The sequence below is a fragment of the Malaclemys terrapin genome, chromosome 1 (assembly GCF_027887155.1).
Source record: "Malaclemys terrapin pileata isolate rMalTer1 chromosome 1, rMalTer1.hap1, whole genome shotgun sequence".
Lineage (NCBI taxonomy): Eukaryota > Metazoa > Chordata > Testudines > Emydidae > Malaclemys > Malaclemys terrapin.
In genome coordinates this window covers 299260519-299283393 of record NC_071505.1, presented here as the reverse complement: position 1 = coordinate 299283393, position 22875 = coordinate 299260519, and the positions used below count along the sequence as shown (strand labels likewise).

The window sequence follows — 22875 nt, the reverse complement described above, 5'->3', positions numbered from 1 at the left end:
GATAATCCAAAGGGAGCCTCTGGCAAAGCCAACAGGACGTATGTCACAGTTGCAAGTTGTGCATCTATCATGCTGTGCCCAGAGTTCTATAAATGGATGGAAGTGTAGGAGGGTTGTGCCAGCTCCCAGCTTTAGCAAGATGATCCTTTCCCGCTTGCCTTGGACTGAGGCACCTACTGCTCTTGTGGCACCATCAGTTAGTGTATCAGGAAGACTTTTCATTTTAAATGATTTAACTTAATGGATTGTAGTTTAATGAGAGTGTGGAGTTGTTGACCACTGTAGAGCAAATTTCATGGGTAGCGTGGGATGGAGGAGCTGGGTGAGTTTGGAATGGGCCATTACGGGGGGTACTGGGGGTTGGAAATTCTCAGTCCCTCCCAACAGAGCAAATTTTTGCAGAAATGGACATGGGACAGTAGTGGTAGTTCTGATTGTAAGTATCACGGTCTCACTTTGAATATAAATACAACCTACAAATTCTTAGACAACTGCCTTTTAATACCTGTTCCAGGCATATGATGTTAATAATTAAGGATCAGACTTAAATGTTATATGCCAAAGGGCAGTTTATCACTAGAAAATCTGGGCCGTTCTCATGGGCTCACTTCTTGTTTTCAGTTGTCAGTGAATCAGATGGGCAATTTTCCCTTTTCTTCTGTCAATAAAACCATGTTTACGAGTCAGCGTTCCGGGAAAGGGCTTCTGAAATTAGACCTGATGGTGGTTTTAGCTAATGCTTCTGTATTGCCTTTAATAAAGAGCTGGTAACAGCACAAACAGCTAGGTGTTAATTACTTCTGTGTGTCCAACCCTGTATGGTACTGATTGCGCCCAACTCCCATGGATTTCAATAGGAGATGAGGGTGCTCAGCCTCTCAGGAGACGTGCTCTCCGCTTTGTAGGATGGGGTCCTGGAATTACAGTGACTAGTTCAATGCCATGGCCAAGGGTGTCTCCGTCCCTTCCTGAGGCTGAGTCACAGGCAGAAACTTGTGTTACTGCTCCTAGTTAATGGACTTAGGGTTAGCGTCACAAAGGTACTTAGGTGTGATGCTGCTGAGTGTCACAACACTTAACTTTTAGGTGCCTGGAAAGTCACAGGAATTCACAAAGCCTGCATTACACAGCTGGGCTCCCTATACAATGAATGGGGAGAGAGAGGCACCTTCCAATACCATTCACAAAAGCCAGCATGCTTGGTGCTGTGGGCTAAGCCCCGATGCTCTCATGGAGATAGGAGCCTAAATCCAGGCTCTAGGGAGACTCCGAGCTCTGCTAGCAATCCAAAGCCAGGAGCCCACTTTGGAGTTAGTCGCCTAAGGCATTTTATTTTATTTATTTATTTGCATGGAGGGGGGTGGTTGTCCACAGTGCGACAGCTTGAAGAGTCATTTGGGTGAGAAAGGAAGCATGAGACTGACACTGTAGCCTAGGGTCAGGGCACTCACCTGGGCGGTGGGAGACAGAGCTGGGCTGATGACTCCTTGTTTATTTACAGTGGAACAGCTTCCTCAGGAGAGACAAAGGGAGCCCTACATCAGGATGTTCTATAGCTCAGTGGGTAGAATGCACTCCAGTCAGGTGGATGAGCCCTGTTCAAATCCCTTCCACCTGCCCCACCCTCAGGCAGTGGTGGGGATTTCAACTGGTGGTTTCCTACATCCCATTTGGGTAACTAACCATTGGGCTAAAAGTCTTCCTCCCTCTCCTCGACTATTTTCAAGCTGGTAGGTGGCCTCCGCGCAGGCCTACCAGATCAGGCCCTGCACACAACTTAGCTGGCTGAACAACCATCCTCCCTGGCTCATGAATCGCTCTGTGGCTTAGGCAGGAGACTGGCGTCTGAACACCTAGTGGGAGGTAGTGGTGCGCAGGCCCGCAGGCAGAGACATAGGTGCCTAGGGAACTTCTACTGCAAAAGCTTAGGGCGCCAAGTGCTTTCAGGTGCTACAGCTGTCATATGGAGTTTTGTGAAGTGCAGTGGAGCCTAAAACTGAGACATAAGTGTGTAAGTCTGGGGTTTAAGTGCCTAAGTACCAAAGGCACCGACTCCATGGGTGCTCTGGGGCTGGAGCATCCACAGAAAAAAAATAGTAGGTGCTCAGCACCCACTGGCCACAGCTGTTCAGTGGCACCACTGCCGATCAGCTGTTTGGTGGTGCCCCCGATGGGCTAATCAGGAGCATGACCAAACAGCTCTTTGGCCATGCCCCCAAACAGCTGTTTGGTGGCTTGGGGAAGGGTTTGGGGGAGAGTGGCGAGCAAGCAAGGGCCTCAGGGAGGGGGTGGAGCGGGGAGGGGCAGGAAGAGGCAGAGTGAGGGCGTGGCCTAGGGGAGGAGCAGAGTGGGTGTGAGAAGAGGTGGGGTGATGGCGGGGCCTAGTGGGAAGGGGTGGAGTGGGGGCAGAGCACCCCTGGGGAAAACTAGAAGTCGACGCCTGTGCTAAGTATTTTTGTGACTCTAGCTCTTAGTCCTTCAGCTCAAGTGGTAAATATCTGCTTTGTAACTAACTAGAGGGCACTGATTCAATCCCTGCCAATGATCCACACAGAAGAGGGTGGAGGCTGTTGCAAAAAATTTTATAGAAAACCTTTAGAAGCTATTCTTGGACAATCTTAAAGATGGATCACTAACATGAGGACTTTTGAATGAGGACTTTTGCGTCTAAATAGTTGAAACAAATAAATGAATCAAAGCTTTATTTTTATTGTTACTTAGTGGGAGGCAGGTGACCCAGAGTCTATGCTCGGCTCTACCGCTGACCTGCTGGGTGATCTTAGACAAGTCACTTCACCTGAGGGATAGCTCTGTGGTTTGAGCATTGGCCTGCTAAACCCAAGGTTGTGAGCTCAATCCTTGAGGGGGCCATTTAGGGATCGGGGCAAAAATCTGTCTGGGGCTTGGTCCTGCTTTGAGCAGTGGGTTGGACTAGATGACTCCCTTTGAACCCTGATAGTCTATGATCTCTCTGCCTCAGTTTCCTCATCTGTAAAACAGGGATAATGGCCCAGGGAGCTTGGTTTGTCAAGTGCTTTGAGATCTAAGATGAAAAGCACTATACGAGAGCTCAGTATTATTACTATCACTCTCTCCCATTCTAAAGAGCTGAAGCAGAGGGCTAGCATTAGGATTGCTACACTCACCTTTCATCTCTAGAAGCCTGGGTTCATATGTGCCTTAGACCAGACAATGAAAATGGGCTTCTTGTCTGTTTTGGGATAGAAACAACTGACCAAAGCTGGGAATAAGTGGCTTGATTTGATTTTGCTTTAATTTTGAAATTAATTTGTTTTCATAAGAATGTGTAAGGGGCCATTTCTCTCAATGCATCTTTTCATGATGCTGTCTCTGAACACACAGAATACATTAGCCCCTTGTAATAAAATCAAGAAGCTGAGAAGGCCATTAGTTAAACGGGCTGTGTTTCTGGTCTCCTACAGATACAAACAAGCAATAAAAACCTAACTCTCTGTAGATAAATCTTAACACTGAACATACATTGAAAAAGGCCTTGACATGAAAATGAAGAAAGAAAAGAAGCAGAATGTTTTGTAATGTGTCACCTAATTAAAATCAGAGAAGTGACCATTATCACATAAAGAAACTGGCCACTCCACCTCCAAACAGCATGTAGAAAGTGAAGGGAAGGGGTGGCGCTGGGATCAGAGAACTGTGTTTATTGAGCTCTTTAGACACGTTTTAATTTTGAACCATTCTTCAAGGTTATTCACATACCTTATTGCAGTTCAACCTTTCCAGACTATTGTACCCCTTTCAGGAGTCTAATTGTCTTCTGTACCCCAAGTTTTACCTCACTTAAAAACTACCTGCTTACACATCAGACATATAAATACAAAAGTGCCACTGCACACTATTACTGAAAGATTGTTTACTTTCTTCTTTTTACCATATAATTATAAAATAAATCAATTGGAATGTAAATATTGTATTTACATTTCAGTGTATAGTATATAGAGCAGTATAAACAAGTCATTGTCTGTATGAAATTTTAGTTTGTACTGACTTCGCTAGTGCTTTTTATGTAGCCTGTTGTAAAAGTAGGCAAATATCTAGATGAGTTGATGTACCCCCTGGAAGACCTGGTTGATGTACCCCGGTTGAAAACCACTGCCTTAGTGGCATGTCTGCTAATCTCACTAATGGTCACTGTCCTGTCAAGGAAATTGAACTGTGCCCTGATAACAATTGACCAGATTTTGGAGAAAAGAGACTGAAACAAGATGAGAGAAAAGAGGATGTGGGCCTCCAGGACATCTGTAAAGTATGACCAGATCCAACTGACTGGATGTCTTTAATTCATGCCTGCAGTAAGCATTTGTCCACAACACAAACCCAGCACATAATCTGGTATGGTTCAATGCAACCCTCAGGCTTTGCTCAGGGTAAGTCCAGAGTGTGCTAGTTTGAGTATTGCAGGCCAGGACGGAGTTGCATTGGAGGAGTTCCATTGTGAACTTTGCTGAGTGCCTGCCCATGCTATACTTGGCTGTAGTCAGTATTTCTCATGTTTTCATAATCACTAAATTCAATCAGTGTTTAAACACACAGAAAAGAAACTTTCTTACTAGAACAAAGTTACACTCAGATAGAAAAAAGCACCGTTTGTTTTATTCCCCACTCAGAATGAAGAATTGGCTTATTGCAATTGTTTTTGTCATGCCGTCTTTTTCATGAAACTGGTTTTAAGGATAGCATTTTCAGAACTTACACTATTAAAGTAGGTTTCAGAGTAGCAGCCGTGTTAGTCTGTATCCGCAAAAATATGCATCCGAAGAAGTGGGCTGTAGTCCACGAAAGCTTATGCTCTAATAAATTTGTTAGTCTCTAAGGTGCCACAAGTACTCCTGTTCTTCTTTTTACTATTAAAGTAGGCATCATACTATAAGAACTTCACTCCACATGATTTTAAATGACTAACATTTGAAAATATTGCAGCTGCAAAGAATCTGGGCAATGGAGGTTGAATAATAACATGCCAAATCTTGATTAGCTCTAGAATGCACATCCCTGGGCTATGTTTTTACATCTCTGGAACCTTCAGTCACTATTGATTGCATAATATTGAGGGTTATTAATGAGTAACCCAGGATAGAGACTGATAACTGATGTAATCTGTGGTCAGCCCCGTTCTAACCACCGCCATCTCAAAGGGAGGTTGTTAATGTTCTTCGGATAGATCTTTTTCGCAGCAAGGACATTTATATTGCAAGGGTTTTTGATGGAAAGGCTGGTATTTGTGCTGAGCATTTGTGCATTCTTGCGCAATGCAGAACAAGCGCCATCGTAAGTATATTGCTTATTAGTTTTCTGCTTAATGACAAATGCCATGGGACAGAAAGCATAGCTGGCTGACACTCAACTCCCTATCTCCTTCTCATGAAACCCAGATTCTATAGTCTTGTATTGCTAGTATTTTAGGGAGACAGGCATCTGGATGAAGATGAACTATCTATAACTCAACATATATAAGATGGAAGTGATACCTGTTGACATTTGGAAGCATTTGGAGGAATGAATAGTATAGGGGAGGTATTGGTACCATCAGTTGAAGATACATGTTTTCAAGTATAAAATACACACATTTATATAATGTTATTAATGCACTGCCTGGTATTACTTCCAGATATGTAGGCGTGAGCCTGTCTAATTTTGCTCTCTATTAAACTGGGCATTGGTAGTCATTATTCGGTCTACAAGGTCCACCCTTTCCCCCTTTGTATGTGAGATGAATTTGGGGTAGGACTGGTTATGGTGATTCAGGGTGGCTAAGAATTGTGGGGAAGGAGTTGATTGATTTCTATTGTATTTATGTTGTTGCTGGGTCGGTTTGATCTGGGGGAATTAAAAAGTCTGTTTATTTAGTGTCTTTTGAAAAGTTTGCACTTGATGGGTGCTCTTTTAGTGTCTGTTTAAAAAAATCCACATAAGTCAGTAAATAGTCTATTCTATCTGGTTTTAGATTTCTTATTACTGCACCAAATGTGGTACATGTGGGAGAATATGAGACAATAACTGTTCAAGTACACAGAGCACAGAGCTCTGTCAAAGTTACAGTATATTTCAAGGATGAGATAAATAATGAGCTACTATCAGACATGACTGTCTTTACTCTCAATCAAGAGAACAACTATCAGGAAATGAAAAAAATTATGGTGAGTCAACAATCATACTAGTAACCAAAAGCTGTCATTTAAAAATCTCTCTGCAGCCATATCATCATGAGCTGGGACTTTGTGATATCACTGACTAGACGGGGTCAAAGCTTGGATAGGAAAACTCAAGCTCTCTTTGGAGTAGTATTTCCAGTTCAGATGGTGGCACTCTGTTTTCTGAGTCTATACTACTAAAGAAGTGCTCCAGCATGGTTTCAGTGGACTCTTTGTGATAGGGTGACCAGACAGCAAGTGTGAAAAATCAGGACAGGGGGTGGGGGAGTAATAGGAGCCTATATAAGAAAAAGACCCCAAAATCGGGACTGTCCCTATAAAATCGGGACATCTGGTCACCCTAGTTTGTGATGATAGGTGTTATCTTCTATGCAGTAGGTAGACCCAAGTTCCTGATCACTTTTGATTAATAAAGATCCAGTGACTTTTTCATGAGAATGTGGAATGGAATATTGGCCCTGGTGCCCTGGCAAAGTCACTTCACAGTTCCATTTAGAGAAAGTGGTCGTCTTCACTTTTATTATTGAGGGCTTGTCTAGACTTAAAACACTACGCATCACAGCTGCACCACTGCAGTTGCACTTCAATGTAGACACTACCTATGCCAATGGGCAAGATTCTTCCATCAGCATAGGTAATCCACCTCCCCAAGAGACGGTAGCTAAATTAACAGAAGAATTCTTCCATTGACCTAGCACTGTCTACATGGGGACTTAGGTTGTTTTAACTCCACCACTCAGGGGTGTGGATCTTGCACACCCCTGAGCAACATGGTTATACTGACCTAATTTTCTAGTGTAGACCAGGCCTAAGATTGTGGTAGCACCCAGAGTGTGATGGGCACTTTCCATACCTAGGGGTAGAATGTATGGTCTTCTAATCTAAAAATGTAAGCTATTGCTGTGAGCTGTCAAGGAGCTGCTGCATTGCACCCCAAAGCCTGCTTACTGTTAATGGCAGTTGAAATGAGTCCTTAAAGTTCAGAAGAGTTGAGATCTGGGGTTTTGTTTTGGCTTATTGTGGAGACAGAGACATGCTGCAAAATTCCGACTTGATTTGAATATCCCTAAAGTTCAGATCTGCAGCTTTGGTTTGAGCTCCTTTCTAGACAGGACATTTGGTAGCCCTTATTAATATGCATCAGACAACACTCTAATCACATACCCAAACTTTGAATAAATAAGGGAATATGGGGTAATATTATAGCTAGCAAATGGCATGGTAACAAGAATGTAATATGTATTTAGGGTAAAAAGTAATTAGGTTTTAATTATATTTCATTTGAAAGAAGGTGTTTTACTTTTCCATAGTTCCATGGCAGAAAATTAGGGAGTGAATTGCATTTCTAATGGCAAAGAAATAATAGTCCCAAAATAGAAATAAACTTGAGTACCATCTGTATAAAAATGATATGAGCCATACAAATGGTATCAACTCTTCAGCTATTTCATGGATACTTCAATTGGATAAACTTCTTAGGCCAGATTCTCAGCTGCTCTAAGTTGGCATAACTCCTTGGAATTCAGTAGAGCTACATTGAATAACACCATGTGAGGATCTAACACTGTTCTTCCATTATATTCAGGTCAAGCCTGATTTGATGCCTGAAGATATGTTCAAGAAAAGACGAAAACCGTATATTCTGCTAGTCGCTGAAAGCAAGGAGCTTTTTAAGGAACACGCTCAGCACACTCGCATCCTCCTGTCTTCCAAGAAGGGCTACATTTTTATTCAGACAGATAAACCTATATACACACCTAATACAAAAGGTTAAAAAAATAGTACCACTTTTCAGAAGTTAAAAATGCTGTATATCATATGGTTGCTCTTAGGGAAAAAATTAATGGCAAATTCTTCACTTTATGGCAAAAACCTCACTACTCCCCTCACCCCCTATGTGTGTCCAGCAGCTGCAGTAGACTCTAGGCACTTGTACTGCAGTAGACTCTGGCCTGCGGCATTGTGACATAGCTCTGTGTAATGGCACAAAAGGGGAAAGAATTTTTTTGTTCCTTCTCCTAGCCCTTAGACATTCATCCAGGGCCCAAGTGGAATCTGGAACTTCCTCCTCAAGCACACAGCAATGACTCTCATCAGAAAAATATTAAAATGCAGGGGGAACACCCTCACAGAGCTTTGTGATGCGCAATATGTCCCCTTTTAGTGATTGTGAAGTGACAAAATATGAGATTGGATTAAGTGATAACACAGGGAGCTCAACATTATACACATTTGAGTTGCAATGGTTAAGTGCCTGTAATGATACTATCATGGAACCAAACTTACTTTATGTTTATAAGAGATAGGTTTAAAACAGCAAACACATTTGTTCATATTTATCTTGCTTCAGACAGTATAACCTGGAAAAGACAGTGGTAGTTTTTTTTATTACATTTCTGATTATTTGATTTGCCTTCCTGAATTGATTGACTCAGTTAACAACATGAAACTAGAACTAGAATGTGTATTTTAGAAAGGTAAAATGAAACCCTCAGCTTTACCGTTTTTGTTATATAGTCAAATACAGGATCTTCACCTTGGACAATGCAATGAAACCTGCAAATGAGAAGATTCAAGTCATTGTACTAGTGAGTATTTAAACTGTGGTAGGTAGTTCTCCAGGAAGTTCAAGAGTGAGACTGGTTCCAATGATGGCTTTTGAGGGTGCAGCTGCACTTTAATTCACATTTGTGAGAATCTGGTTAAAAAATTTTCTAGTGCAGAGGTGGCTTCCGAGACCTCCATCAAGAGTTCCAGTTAACGGATGTGTTTTTGTGGCATGGGCATTTGTCCATTAAAAACTGAATAGAGACCATCAATTTATTTCATATGGCCATTGGACAGCTATCCGATGGTGACAACTTTCAGTCATTATTAGGGCTGTCAATTAATCGCCGTTAACTCACGCGATTACCTCAAAAAAATTTAATCACAATTAAAAAAATTAATCATGATTAATTGCAGTTTTAATCACACTGTTAAACAATAGAATACCAATTGAAATGTATTAAATATTTTGGATGTTTTTCTACATTTTCATATATATTGTATTCTGTGTTGTAATTGAAATCAAAGTGTATATTATTTTTTATTATCAATATTTGCACTGTAAAAATGATAAACAAAAGAAATAGTACTTTTCAATTCACCTCATACAAGTACTGTAGTGAAATCTCGTTGTTGTGAAAGTGCAATTTACATATGTAGATTTTTTTGTTACATAACTGCACACAAAAACAAAAGAATGTAAAACTTCAGAGCCTACAAGTCCACTCAGTCCTACTTCTTGTTCAGCCAATAGCGAAGACAAACAAGTTTGTTTACATTTATGGGAGATAATGCTGCCCTCTTCTTATTTACAATGTCACCAGAAAGTGAGAACAGGCATTTGCATGGCACTTTTGTAGCCAACATTGCAAAGAATTTACATTCCAGATATGCTAAACCTTCGTGCTTCGGCCACCATTCTGGAGGACATACTTTCATGCTGATGACGCTTGTTAAATAAATAATGTGTTAATTAAATTTGTGACTGAACTCCTTGGGGAGAATTGTATGTCCCCCGCTCTGTTTTACCCGTATTCTGCCATATATTTCCTGTTATAGCAGTCTTGGATGATGACCCAGCATATGTTGTTCATTTTAAGAACACTTTCACTTCAGATTTGACAAAACACAAAGAAGGTACCAATGTGAGATTTCTGAAGAAGTTACAGCACTCACCCCAAGGTTTAAGAATCTGAAGTGCCTTCCAAAATCTGAGAGGAATGAGGTGTAGAGCATTCTTTCAGAAGTCTTAAAAGAGCAACACTCTGATGCAGTCACTACAGAACCCGAAGCACCAAAAAAGAAAATCAACCTTCTTCTGGTGGCATTTGACTCAGATAATGAAAATGAACATGCATCAGTCTGCACTGCTTTGGATTATTATCGAGCAGAACCCATCATCAGCATGGATGCATGTCCCCTGGAATGGTGGTTGAAGCATATGAATATTTAACGCATCTGGCATATAAATATCTTATGACGCCAGCTACAACAGTGCCATGAGAACACCTGTTCTCACTTTCAAGTGACATTGTAAAAAAGAAGCAGGCAGCATTATCTCCTGCAAGTGTAAACTAACTTGTTTGTCTGAGTGATTGGCTGAACAAGAAGGAGGACTGAGTGGACTTGCAGGCTCTAAAATTTTACATCGTGATTAATTTTTTGAATCGCTTGACAGCCCTAGTATTACCAAATTGTTTCAGACTTGAACTTGTAAGTAGATGAGAAAGGCTTTGTTAGTTTCCCATCCAGGTCTCATGAGGGGGACTGTTTAAAAGTATATCCTTAAATATAAGGTAAAGAACAATAATTATATTAAGACATTCAGCATATGGCTAATTGAGTAGCCTAGGACTAGTTCTGTGCACTATCATGTTGGAATCTTGGGTCCAATTTCTTCCTTTCTTCCTAGGCCAGAAAGGGCAGGGAGGACTGTCAGGGCAATTTACTGTGTCACTTAGCAGTAAGTCTTCCAGTCAGAGGAGAAGTCGTGTTTACGGGCTGTGAAGAGAATCTAATATAGTCCTTCTCGGTCTAAAGTGGAGTATGGAGGTGGGGCAGAAAAGTGGAATCCTAAAAAAAGGAAAAATTAGAGCAATCTTGCTCTTTCCCCTCCCCAGGATCTAGATGCAAACTTCAGCTAATGACACAACCGTTTCATTCTGAGGGTATGAGCTGTATCTTTGTTTTTGTTTTTTTCCTTGATAGAATTCAAAAGGAATGGTGGTTAAAAAATCAGCGTTGCAGACAAAGCCAATGACCAGTGGACATTTTGTGATACCTGACATTGCAGAGTAAGTTACTGTGGCATAATCTTCAATGTGTCAACATATCAAAATTACTACTATTATTATTTGGGAGCATCAGAAATGTCTTCAGACTAAAAGTGGCTAGAGAGATACACAGGCTCAGTTTGGAAACAATTTTCCCTTCCTCACCAAGTGTTGTTTAGTTTTGCCATCCTTTGTTAGAGCAGGGAGAGGAATGTAGGATGGTGTGTTACAAATTGCTCTTTCCCCAGTGCAATTCAGACAAGTCTGAGAGAAATCAGGTGGATTTTAACTATTTTATTGAAAACTACAATAGGATCTAAATATATGCTTCTAGGCTACAATTACAGGAAGTAAGGAAAATCTCATTCTCTGCTGTGTGGTCTGGCGGGGCGTACCAGCTACGGTCCGATGAACCTGTTTCTCTGGTCTAGAGTCTGTCACGCCTACATCACACAGTACATGGAGAAGCTCTTAACACACCCATATATATCCTAGGCTATTCATGTGCTCTGTCACATGCACATACACAGCATGTCTATACATGCCAAGCCATGGCTCCCCCTAATGCTGGAAAACATGAAACACATACTAAAAAGATAAACCTTAAAAACAAGAAGGGTAAAGGTTCTTCACCCTGGGACACAGAGTGGGGCGCTACAGTCCCGTAACAGATGAAGGGGATGTTTCTGCTTTGATTACATTCAAGCACAGCTATGGTATCCTTTTAGAAAACGCCATTTGGCAGGAAATGATGGCCCAGTCATGTGTGGCCCTGAGATCCTTGTGGAAGACACCTTGATCCTTACAAGAGCCAGCTCAACCATTTAGTGCTTATATGGTGCTGCTATATGTATTCCAAATTATGAAGGCCCCAATTCAGCAAACTGCTTAATTGTAATCATGTGCTTAAATCCATCCCTCTTCAGTATAGCACTTATGTTTAAGCATTTGTTTATTACAAGCTTGAATCCCATTGACTTCAATGAGACTTAAGCATGTGCTTAAAGTTAAACGTGCTTAAATGCTATGCTGAATTATTTAGAGCTCATAGCATCAGGGCCGGCTCCAGGGTTTTGGCCGCCCCAAGCAGCCAAAAAAAAAGGGGGGGGGGGGAAAAAGCCGCGATCGCGATCTGAGGCAGCAATTCGGCGGAAGGTCCTTCGCTCCGAGAGGGAGTGAGGGACCGTCCGCCGAATAGCTGGACGTGCCGCCCCCCTCCGGAGTGGCCACCCCAAGCACCTGCTTGCCAGGCTGGTGCCTAGAGCCAGCCCTGCATAGCATGAAGATTGCCTTTTGTGAATATACTGTGACTGTCTTCTTCATATAGGTTTTTAGGGAGTAATCTGTGTTCCATGTAGTTTGCAACATGGTAATTTATTGGCTTGTTCCTCATGCTCTACAAAGTGTCTATTTCAATCCAGACTGCAGCGCTTCAGAGAGACATTTATGGGCTTCCCAGCAGTAAAGGGAAAGTAAAATGAAGGAAATTCATTGTTAGAGGGTGAAAACAAAGGAAGGAAGCAAAGATTGATGTTTGGTTTCAACTGCTGGGTTTTTTGTTTTTTTCCTTATTCTATTTAGCAAGACATTAAATATGTTTAAATTGCTTTGAAAATCTGTTGAGTAAGAGAAACTTTCCCCTTTCTATTTAATCTGAACACTAGTCCTGGAAACTGGAAAATCCTGGCCTGGTTTGATGGGTATGAGATGTCCAATAGTTCAGCTGAATTTGAAGTTAAAAAATATGGTAAGCTAATGTTTAACTGGGAGCATGAGTACATGAAGTTCTGACTATATCTCAGTGAAGTTTCTGGTTGTGCTTAGATATTAGATCTTCTAGATAACTGAGGGCCAAATCGGCTTGATAGGCAGTGACCCAATTAGGAGGTGGTGTTAACCATTCTTCGAGCAGCGCTTAGTGGGATTATACCTCAAGGAGGTGTAATCCCTTGCTGAGTTCCCTGGTGCATATGGTAGCGCGCAGTCTCCACCATCCATTAAGATGATGATGGTTACTCACCCCAGTGTGTCTGAATTGCTGTGTGAGCCAGTGCAGTGTGTGTGGGAGGGGGAGGGGGCAGTGATGGGAGGTAGCAGGGCAATCGCTCTACCCCCTCTAGAATGCTTTGGGCTCAAAGAGATGCACAGAGGAACAGTCTCGACACTGGGCTGAGACAATCCATATGCAAGGTGCTTGAATTGGGAAGAATTTGCACCCTCTCATCCCTATGCAACCATGTAGGGGCCAATCATGACCTGACCCTTAGTGAACTGGAGGATTTTATAATGAATGTACTTTGGTGAGGAACAGCCAACTCTAAGAGTATCACTCAGCCAGTGGGCCTGATTCTGATCTCACATATATTTTCATATGTGAAATATCATTGACTTCAGTGGATATAAATCAGTATTTGTGAGATCAGGCTCCTAAAAAAAAAAATAAAAAAATAAATCCAGAGTCTATCTGTCTCTATGCCATTGTAATATAGCTCCAACTATTGATTAGCAAGAGGGCTATCAAAGACTGCTCTGCTTTTGACTACAGCTTAAATGGAGACTTCAACTTCCTCTGCACACCTTTCAGTGCAGGAATAAAGAGCTGCCAATTTTTCCGAAGCCTCATGCATTATGAACTCTCAGGAGTTGAAGGCACATTTGAACTGTGAACTCTTTTAGACATGACCTTTTATTTTTTGTGTTCTTTTGTGCAGAACTTCCATCTTTTGAAGTCAAACTTATCCCATTAGAGCCATATTACCATATTTGGAACAAGACCTTTACATTTGATATTTATGCAACGTAAGTATATTTTAATGGTGTCTTTTTTATGAGGCTTGGGGATAAGAAAAAGTGAGCTCTGTCACTTCCTCCACAAATTGTAATTAATAATTAAATTAATCCATAAAACAGGAGAGGCAGTTCAATTGTTGGCAAATGCATCTTTTGGGGCCCCGAATTTGAAGACTGGATGCTTTCAAGCCATATGAAAAGTCAAAATGCACTACTTGGAGTGTCTTGACAGAATTAATATTATATGTTGCTTAATTTGACCATTTAAATAACCATTTAAATAATGTTTTCTAGATTAGATGCTTAGATACTAGGTTGATGAGGGCCACATAGGTACCTAAATAGACAGCTATTATATTTTTTTACATTGGTATGGCTCATACACCATATACATATAATTCTTGTTTCTGAGTACATGCTGCAGGTCATCTAACATCTAATCCTGTATAATAGAAATCAGTTGGAGACTTTCCACTAACTTTAGTGGGAGCAGGCTCTGGTTTTTCTCAAGCATTTCTCCTTCAGTCTCTCATATTCTGGTCCTTTCTCTCTGTCTCTTCTTTCTTGAAACATTGCTGTGAAATGCTTCTGTGCTAATGGGATGTAGTCTGATAAAGAAAGAAACAGGGCTTTGTGCCTTTCTTTATGAGCTATAGAAGAGATGAAGATGAGAGAGAATTTCTTTCTGGATTGCTAGATCAACAAGTCCCTAAGACAACCAGAGATCATTATTTTTAATTAAATGGAAAATCAGCAAGTATGAGAGTTAGCAACATTCTAAGCCCAGTAACTTACGATTTAGATAGAGGTGGACCGCTGTTAGTTCAGACCCAAATATGAACTTTTCCCAAAGCTCAGTGGTGTTTAGATCTCGTAGCTCAGTGTTTCTCAAACTTGTTCTGCCACTTGTGTAGGGAAAGCCTCTGGAGGGCCGGGCTGGTTTGTTTACCTGCCTCATCCGCAGGTCCGGCCGATCGTGGCTCCCACTGGCTGCAGTTCACTGCTCCAGGCCAATGGGGGCTGCTGGAAGTGGCACAGACCGAGGGACGTACTGGCTGCTGCTTCCTGCAGCCCCCATTGGCCTGGAGCAGTGAGCCGCAGCCAGTGGGAGCCACGATCGGCCGGACCTGCGGACGAAGCAGGTAAACAAACCAGCCCGGCCTGCCAGGGGCTTTCCCTACACAAGCAGCGGCCCCAGTTTGAGAAACACTGAGCTTCTTAGACATTATGTTCTCATGCACAGGTTTCAAGCAGAGACTGGGAGAACCAAGAGCAGTTCAGATCTAGGTTCTATTTTTCCAAAATCCTGAAAATTCAGTGATTTCAGATAAATGGTTCTGTTTTTAGGCCATCTGTAGTCTGAATTGGAAATGCTAGTCCTACATTAGCAGTTACTGTAGGGTTGATCCTTTATGCAGAGAGTCTCAGAAATTTGGTGTTTCTTTACTTGCTGTATCAATCTTAGGCACGTATGTGCCCCAATCACTGTAGTATGCCCTGTGAGGTGGGGCAGTGTAGCAGGGTCGGCACCCGCCTCTCGCGAGTGCCCCCTCTGGTTGGGTGTGTCTGTGGTCTTTAAACCAGTCCAGCCCTGGTATGGGGCTGTATCCCTGGGGCTTCCTCCCTGGAGACACTATCTTTCTGCGGCCCTCCAAAGGCTCAGTCCCTACTCAGTGTCCACAGCCAGACGGGAGCTCCTTTATTGCTTCCCCAGTCCCTGCTAGCAAACTGTCTTTGGCTCAGACCTAGCAGCCAGCCAGCAGCCTCTCGCTCCCTCCAGTCCCTGCCATCCGTTGTGCTGCAGTTCCCTCAGCCAGGCAGGAATGCAGTCGTTTCTTCTCCAGCTTCCAGCAGCAACTAACTGCTACTCTGTTCTGCAGCTCCTTTTATATGGCCCTCCTGGGGCCTGATTGGCTGCTTCCACCCTGCAGTCACTCTAGCCTGCTTGGAGGACCTCTCCATCGTGCCTTTCCTGGGATGGGTGTGGCAAAACCCTGCCTTTGGGCCTAGTCCATCCCATCACAGGCAGTGACACAGTTCCAGGGTAACTGCATCTGTATTCCCTGTCTGTGATTCCTCCAGGGAATCCACTTAAGGTTTCTGGCTTCCACCATCACCTCTTTTGCATGGAGATCTGAATGTGTCTCCCTTCTGACCAGGGTTTTAAGGCTGCATAGTCTCCTGCCTTACATTGTGATATCCCCAGCAAGCCAGTCTGCCTCAAGGCCAGCGCTTGTGCTTTGCTTTCTCTCTGAAGGCTGAGACCAGTGTATTGCCAGCAGTTACAGGTTACCACACAGCTCCTTCTAGGCAAGCATATTTATTCTTAAGGTAAAAGCATTAGAGAGAAAACATATTAAAATTATAAAAGCTCCAATGTACATGCTCAAAACTTACCAGAAGTCACCCATCAGTCTTCTGGGGCCCAAATAGGCCAAAGTCTTTCCAACCCTTTTGCAAGATGAGATCTTTGCACAGGTCAGAAAGAAGGCCCTGTGTGAGTTCAAGCTAATCCTTTCGTACTAAAAGCCCTTTCTTTGTTTCCTAGTCTCTGGAAAACCCAGTTTGAACCAGTATATACAAGACTCTCCAGGGTAGTACATCTCTACGGTTCTTTAGTCTCAATGACTCGCCTTAATCACTCCCCACTGTTTTTTGATTCCTGTGAGATCTGTGGTAACCCTCCCCCATGGAGTAGAACACAATGATACAGAGACCATACAGAGACTGAATAGAGTGACCCCATAGATATTGCATTGGGTTGCAATATTGTTCACAGGGAGTGCTATGGCCCCCTTTGTGCAGATGAGGAACTGAGGCGCAGAGGCCAGATCTACACTACAAAGTTATGCTGACAGAGTTATGTTAGCCAGGACTGTGAAAAAAAACGCACCTCTGACTGAGATAGCTATGCTGACAACCTCCAATCCCCATGGAGATGTACCTATACCAACAAAAGGAGTCCTTTTGCCAGTATATGCTGTGTCTCCACCAGGGGGCTCTGCTGGTATCTCTATACTGGTGCAGCTGTATCATTAAAGCCTTTGTAGTGTAGACTAGCTCAGGGACTAAGTGACGCATCCCAGGTCTGCACTTTGTATACCTATACCTTTGTATACGAAGCTGTCAAAGATTATCATATGTATAACACTAGTTACTAGAGCTGTATTTCAGTTCTAAATAATCAGTTACAAAGGCACAATACTAACTCATTTCTAGGCAAAGGGACTCTTTCATTTCATGTTCATTAGCAATTGCACATTAGACTGTCTACTGTGTGTATATTACTATAATTATTGTTGCTTCATTCTTTTTCCTATAAAAGGCACTCTTATGGAAAAGGGATAGATGGTGTTGCATATGTGCGATTTGGCATAATAGAGGAAACTGATAAAAAAATCTTTCTCCCAGGCCTGGAACAACAGCCTTCAGTAAGTACCACATGTTAGAAGTGATTATTGTATATGATTAAATATTGAATCATATTTAAATATTAGTTCAGTGGAGCTATGCCATTTTATACCAGTTGAGTTCAATATTTGTTGAGATTCGTGGAAATGAAATATCAAATGGCCTTAAAACACTGGCCCTTGTAATATTACAGTCAATTTACTGGAAGTGCAACATAACCTTTAAATCTAATACCATTCAAAGCACCAAAGGCAATAATATTTTTCCACCTTTATTTTAGATACAAAATGGAAAAGGAACAGTCACGTTAAGTACCAAATCTTTGGAAGAAAAAATAACAAAGAACATTACTGTTTTGGAAGGGCATTTTTTATATGTCTCTGTTACAGTTATTGAAACTGCAAGTAAGTAAACTAAGCATTTGCTGATGTAATCTACAACATTTTCATTGATCTTTTCCCAGTACAGTTCTCATTGGGTGAAATCTTGGTCCATGGATCTTCTTTTCACTGCAAATTAACACAAGTCCTTATTTGACTGTTGTCCACACACATTATGTCTATGCCGCAGGCTTTATCATGTGATCTTATCCTTGTTTTACGCTCACCCCTCACACCACCGTCCACACACAGTATCCTAAAGCATGTGGTTATATGTGCCTTGAATCCATGTTTGCTTGCACAGCTGGGGGATGGGTTAAAGCCCACATTTTGCTGTAAGGCATGCTTCAAACTGTCCACTTTGCAGTGAGGATACAGCTGTAGCCAAGCTTGTGTTCAGATAATCCTCCAATGCCATACCACATTCCCGGGTCCTGTATGTTCCAGCTCTTCTTCCTAGTCACTTCTTACTTGCCTCCCATGCATCAGAAGCTGCTTGTCAGTCAACGTTTAACTCTTCATTCCACTCAGCCTGCTCCATTTTCTGCTCAGCCCAATTCTGCAAAACAGCTCTATGTTATGCTCAACACCCAGCATGCTGCTAGCTGACCAAAGGAGCATGCCACAGTTCTGGTTAATCAGTGGTGTGAGCACAGAAGGGAGCTTGATTTTGGGAGCAACATCAGAAATATCCACTTGTCTGAGAATATCTTAAAGAGGCTAGTGAAGATGGGACTGCTGTTCAATGCAGGTAGTGCATTAAACATCTAAGGACCTTCTACCGCAAGGCAAAGATTAGCAGATCACCATCTACCCGCCCCTGTTAGGAAGGAGTTTGACTGGGGGCTCACCACAGTCCCAAGCACAGAGCCCATAGCCCTACATGATAAGTTTCTGAGCAGGGCTTTTGAGACCAGCGGTAATGGCACCTGAGTAGATACAGCAGAACATGGGGCAGAGTCACAGGAACAGACCGTGGTGCTGGAACAAGCCTTGGATCAGGCCCCGCAGCTAGACGGGTGAAGGGGTATCCCAAGGCTATATTCCAAGGATCTGAGCATACTGCAGCGCTAAGAGCCATGGGATATGCCCCAGCAGTCTTACTGCCGCACACAACTGAGTACAGCATCAATGTGGACGCAACAATTTGAGTGTTATTTCACAGAGTGGCTGCTCTCACTCATGCTAGGCTGACATGAGAGAATTAACTGGAGTGTAGATCTTTTGAGTTAACTCTGTAGAGAAGACATACCCATGGAAGCCAATGGCAAAACTCCCATTGACTTCACTAGGGCCAGGATTTCATCCATTATGTTTTATTGTCCACTTAGCACAATTGAAAAAGAGCTGGATAATATATTTGCTCATACTTGCTAAAATTTAGTCTGAGTCTTAACATTGTGGTCACCATTGTGCATATAATGGCATGCACAGCTGATGAACTTTACTCAGCAGGGGCTGACCCTGGGAGCACACAAGTGACAAATAGGTATTATAGAAGGGTTTCTTCCCCTCTCTCCTCGCTAGCCACACTGAATTTTTGCTAGGAATGTATCGGCTTTTTTGCAGCAAGAATGAGACCCGGTCCAAACCAGTGAATGATAATGCTGGATGGGCAGGAGCTGATTGTGAACTTATCGTAAAGGTTTGAACCTGCAAAATAAAATATCGAACAATCATAAAAGTATTAGAAGTATTTGCCAGAAAAGAAAACTCTCCTCCCAGAATGTTAGAGACCTAAGGCCTGATTCTTCTCCCACCATTACTCACGCTGAGTAAGGCCTGCTTTTTTGAGTACTCCCAATAGAACTAATTGTAGAGAAAAGAACTACTCAAAGGGAGTGAGAGTGCTGGAAAAAAGCCCAAAGTAAAAAACAAAGATCTCAAAGGGCCAGAGTCTACCCTCCTGACACTGAGTAATACCTTTAACAGTAAAGAAATATCACCTGCCTGCTATCAATTCACAGAAATGGTAAAAACACTAAGTGTTTTCTTTCCCTGAAACCACTCTCTGCACCACATTCCCTCAGCAAGGACAGCAAGAGGGATATGAGCAGGAGGTGTAGGCTGTTCAGAAGGGAAAACTGGGTTGTATATGTGTAGGGGAGGGTGGAAAGCAGGAAGGCTGAGGAGTACACACTGGCAATGCAATCCAGCTTCATTGGCTATGTGGATTAGCTGCTTCGCACAACCCAAGAGAAGCCTGAGCATATTAGGGAATCCAAGGCCAAGAAAAGTGATATTCCATTATAAACTAAGCCACGAGTCTTTGGAAATGAAGGCTTAGCTTCATTCACTTCTATTGTACTTTAGTTTTCTTCTTTTAACGTTTGTGTGGGAGTAAAAAATATCTTGGACCATAAAAGGTGTTTGCTATTAATAGGTGGTGAAATCCAGGAGGAAGAACTCAGTAATGTGAAGTTTGTCAAATCTCCTTATACTATCGACCTGTCCAACACCAAACAATATTTTGTGCCTGGGGCACCTTTCTCTGTTGTGGTAAGTAACGTTTAGTTTGCAGTATCTGCTTTCTTCCATTAAAAAGAACTCATCTAGCAGCTGTTCTGCCCATAGTATTCCCAGCTGCTTCCATGGGATTTCTTTGTGAGGAGTGCCTGGCAGGTATAGGCCAAAAACGTTGCTGGCTATCTCTGTTCATTTTCTGGTTTTATCTTTCTGAGTACATAGAGCCATACCAGGGGGTGGAGAGTAGAAAATATAGAACTTATCTTTAAGAAAGGAACTAGGAATGCAATGGTGCACCTCAAGCCTTCAAAAGCTATGAGACAGTGCCCCCTCCCCTCCCCCACCAAATTATGAAATTGGCTTACAATCCAGAGGTTTTTAAAATAAAAGTTGGTTTCTTTTCATTTGTCTTCTGGCTTTTGAGCTGTCAGGGTTAATGTTTTCAAAATTTTTAGCACAACTATCAAGGCTAGAAACTTAATGTGTGTGTCTGTCTGTCTGTTATGGAAGCTGAAATTCTCATATAATCACTTGTCTCCAAGGCCTAAGTGATTACATATGCTACTCCTGGGAGAATTGTGCACCAAAAAATTAAAATTCTGTAAAATTTTGCATATTTTATTTGTCAAAATAACACAATATAATCATGTCAGTTACAAATATTTTGATAATTTATTTAAAAATACCTGTCAACAAGTATGTCTGTAACAATACAGACAACAAAAAAGATTCATGAAATGTTTTTCTGACAAACAAACTCCTTACTAGGCATATGAGTAATAATTTATTTAATCTACAATACAGAAACGTATTTCCCACACCCCTCAGAAGCAGTGCAAAGGTTGGGGGAGTCAGGGGTAATGGAGGAGCTGAGGGAGAAGTAATTGCTGGGAATGATCCTGGGAGTGAACCTGAAGGGTTGCTGGGTGCGGCTGGGAGAAGTATGGAACAGGGACTTTTTGTGGGGAAGAGATTGTTAGGGAGTTGAGGAGCCTCCGCCATGCAGACCCTGGCTGACCCCTAGCCTTTCCCAGTCAGTCAGACACATCTGCCCCTGTCCCCATGTGTCCCTGCACGCCCACTCAGCCACCCCTGCCCCCATGTGTCCTGCCCCCCATCTCCATGTAGGCCTGCACCCCCATTCAGCTGTCCTCCCCCAATATGTCTCTGCATCCCCCTGTCCCCATGGGTCCCTGCACTCCCACTCCCATTCAACTACCATGACAGGCTGTTCCCACCACTAGCCCTTCTGAACCCTAGTCTATGTGATTCCCCAGCAGCCCCATGTGACACTCTCTGTCCGTTTCTTGCCTCCTCACCTGGCCCCATAGGCAGGGTGCTGTGAGGAACACACACTCTGCTCTCTCCCCATCGGCTGTTGAGTGCTACAGCCAGTGAGCTGGCTGCCTCTGTTCTGGTGCCAGAGAGAGCAGCCCCTGGTGAGTGAAAGGCATAACTGCAGTGCCTCTCCAGCAGAATGTATTTTCTGTGGAGAAAAAAAAAATCTTCAGGGCACATGAATTCTGTACTTGTGCAGTGGCACAGAATTCCCCCAGGAGTAACATGTGCTTAGGAGAGCTCTGGCACAACAGGGGATCTGGGTGTAGTTGTATGATACTAGTTGGTAACAAGACAAAGTCACCACCTGCTTCTCCCTCCCAAAGGTCAAATAATAATTGTTAAAGGTTCATATTTCCTATTGGTTTAAAATATCTTTCCTTGTTTTAAGATTTTATTTTCACCCTGTCATTTGCCTGTGGAAATTTTCCCGAATAGGCATCAATAACTTCTGCTGATGGTTCTCCTGCTGCTGACGTGTCTGTTACTGCAACTCTTACCCGAGATAGAAAAGACCCAAAGAAAAAGACTGCACTTTCTAGTAAAGAAGGTCTAGTATCCTTTGTATTCAACATTCCTCGGGCTGCAGAGAAGCTACAAATAATGGTAAAAAAAATTGTTAGACAAATTTTTACAGAAAATGAATGCCCAGAATATTTTTGATGGAAGCTGCAAGGCAACTGCAGCATGTTTCCTTACATCATATGAACATCTTTAGGAAGATTCCATTGAAGATGTTACATAAAGTAGGAGCCTGATGCTGCAAATCGTTATGCACTTGAATAGTTTCACTGATATGATTGAAACTACTTCTGTGTTTCAGGATTGTTTGCATGGGCAAGGGTTGACTGACTCAGGCCCTAAAGTTGTATTGTAAAATAGTTTGTATGATTAGCTAGACTGTAATCTTCTCAGGGCAGGGATCAGTTCTTTATTTTCCCTGTACAGCATCTGTGGTGCTCTGTACAAATGTTAAATACTAGTAATAGTGTATTTGTTCTTGGTTTGTGATAGGCAAATTTTGTCAAAATATAGCTTCCACTTTCACACAATTGGCAGAAATGGTGGGCAAACTCCTGAGGTCACTATGTATTTTGTTCTTGGGCAAACTCCTGACCACAAAGGGTACATCTGTACTTTGGGCTGGAGGTGTAATTTTTATCTTGCGTAAATGTACACGTGCTAGCTTTGATCAAGTTAATATGCTAAAAATAGCAGTGTAACTGCGTGGCATGAGTGGCAGGAGAGCTTAGTCACTTGAGCAACTACCTAGGGCCTCAGATGGGATTGTACTCCAATGGATAGCCTATCCTACTGTCTGTGCTATTGCAGCTACACTTTTTGTAGCATGCTAGGTCAATAAAAGCTAGTGTGTGCGCATCTGGAAATTGCACCTCTAGCTGCAGTGTAGACGGATCCGGAGTCAACCTCGAACATCAGTGGGGCTGCACGCAGGTGCAGGGGTCTTCCTGCAGAGTC

General features: G+C 42.5%; 1 protein-coding gene across 1 annotated transcript in view; it reads left to right on the top strand.

Annotated features, from left to right (window-relative positions):
* Window positions 1–5142: 5142 nt before the first annotated feature.
* Window positions 5143–22875, top strand: part of LOC128829845 (complement C4-like) — a 93196-nt gene continuing 75463 nt past the window's right edge. Inside the window, exons 1-11 of the mRNA XM_054015234.1 lie at window positions 5143–5307; window positions 5984–6176; window positions 7777–7960; window positions 8709–8779; window positions 10947–11032; window positions 12676–12758; window positions 13723–13810; window positions 17127–17232; window positions 17493–17616; window positions 19976–20091; window positions 21835–22002. Of these exons, the coding sequence (XP_053871209.1) occupies window positions 5243–5307; window positions 5984–6176; window positions 7777–7960; window positions 8709–8779; window positions 10947–11032; window positions 12676–12758; window positions 13723–13810; window positions 17127–17232; window positions 17493–17616; window positions 19976–20091; window positions 21835–22002 (1284 nt within the window). The 5' untranslated portion in view covers window positions 5143–5242. The remainder of the gene's footprint in view (window positions 5308–5983; window positions 6177–7776; window positions 7961–8708; window positions 8780–10946; window positions 11033–12675; window positions 12759–13722; window positions 13811–17126; window positions 17233–17492; window positions 17617–19975; window positions 20092–21834; window positions 22003–22875) is intronic.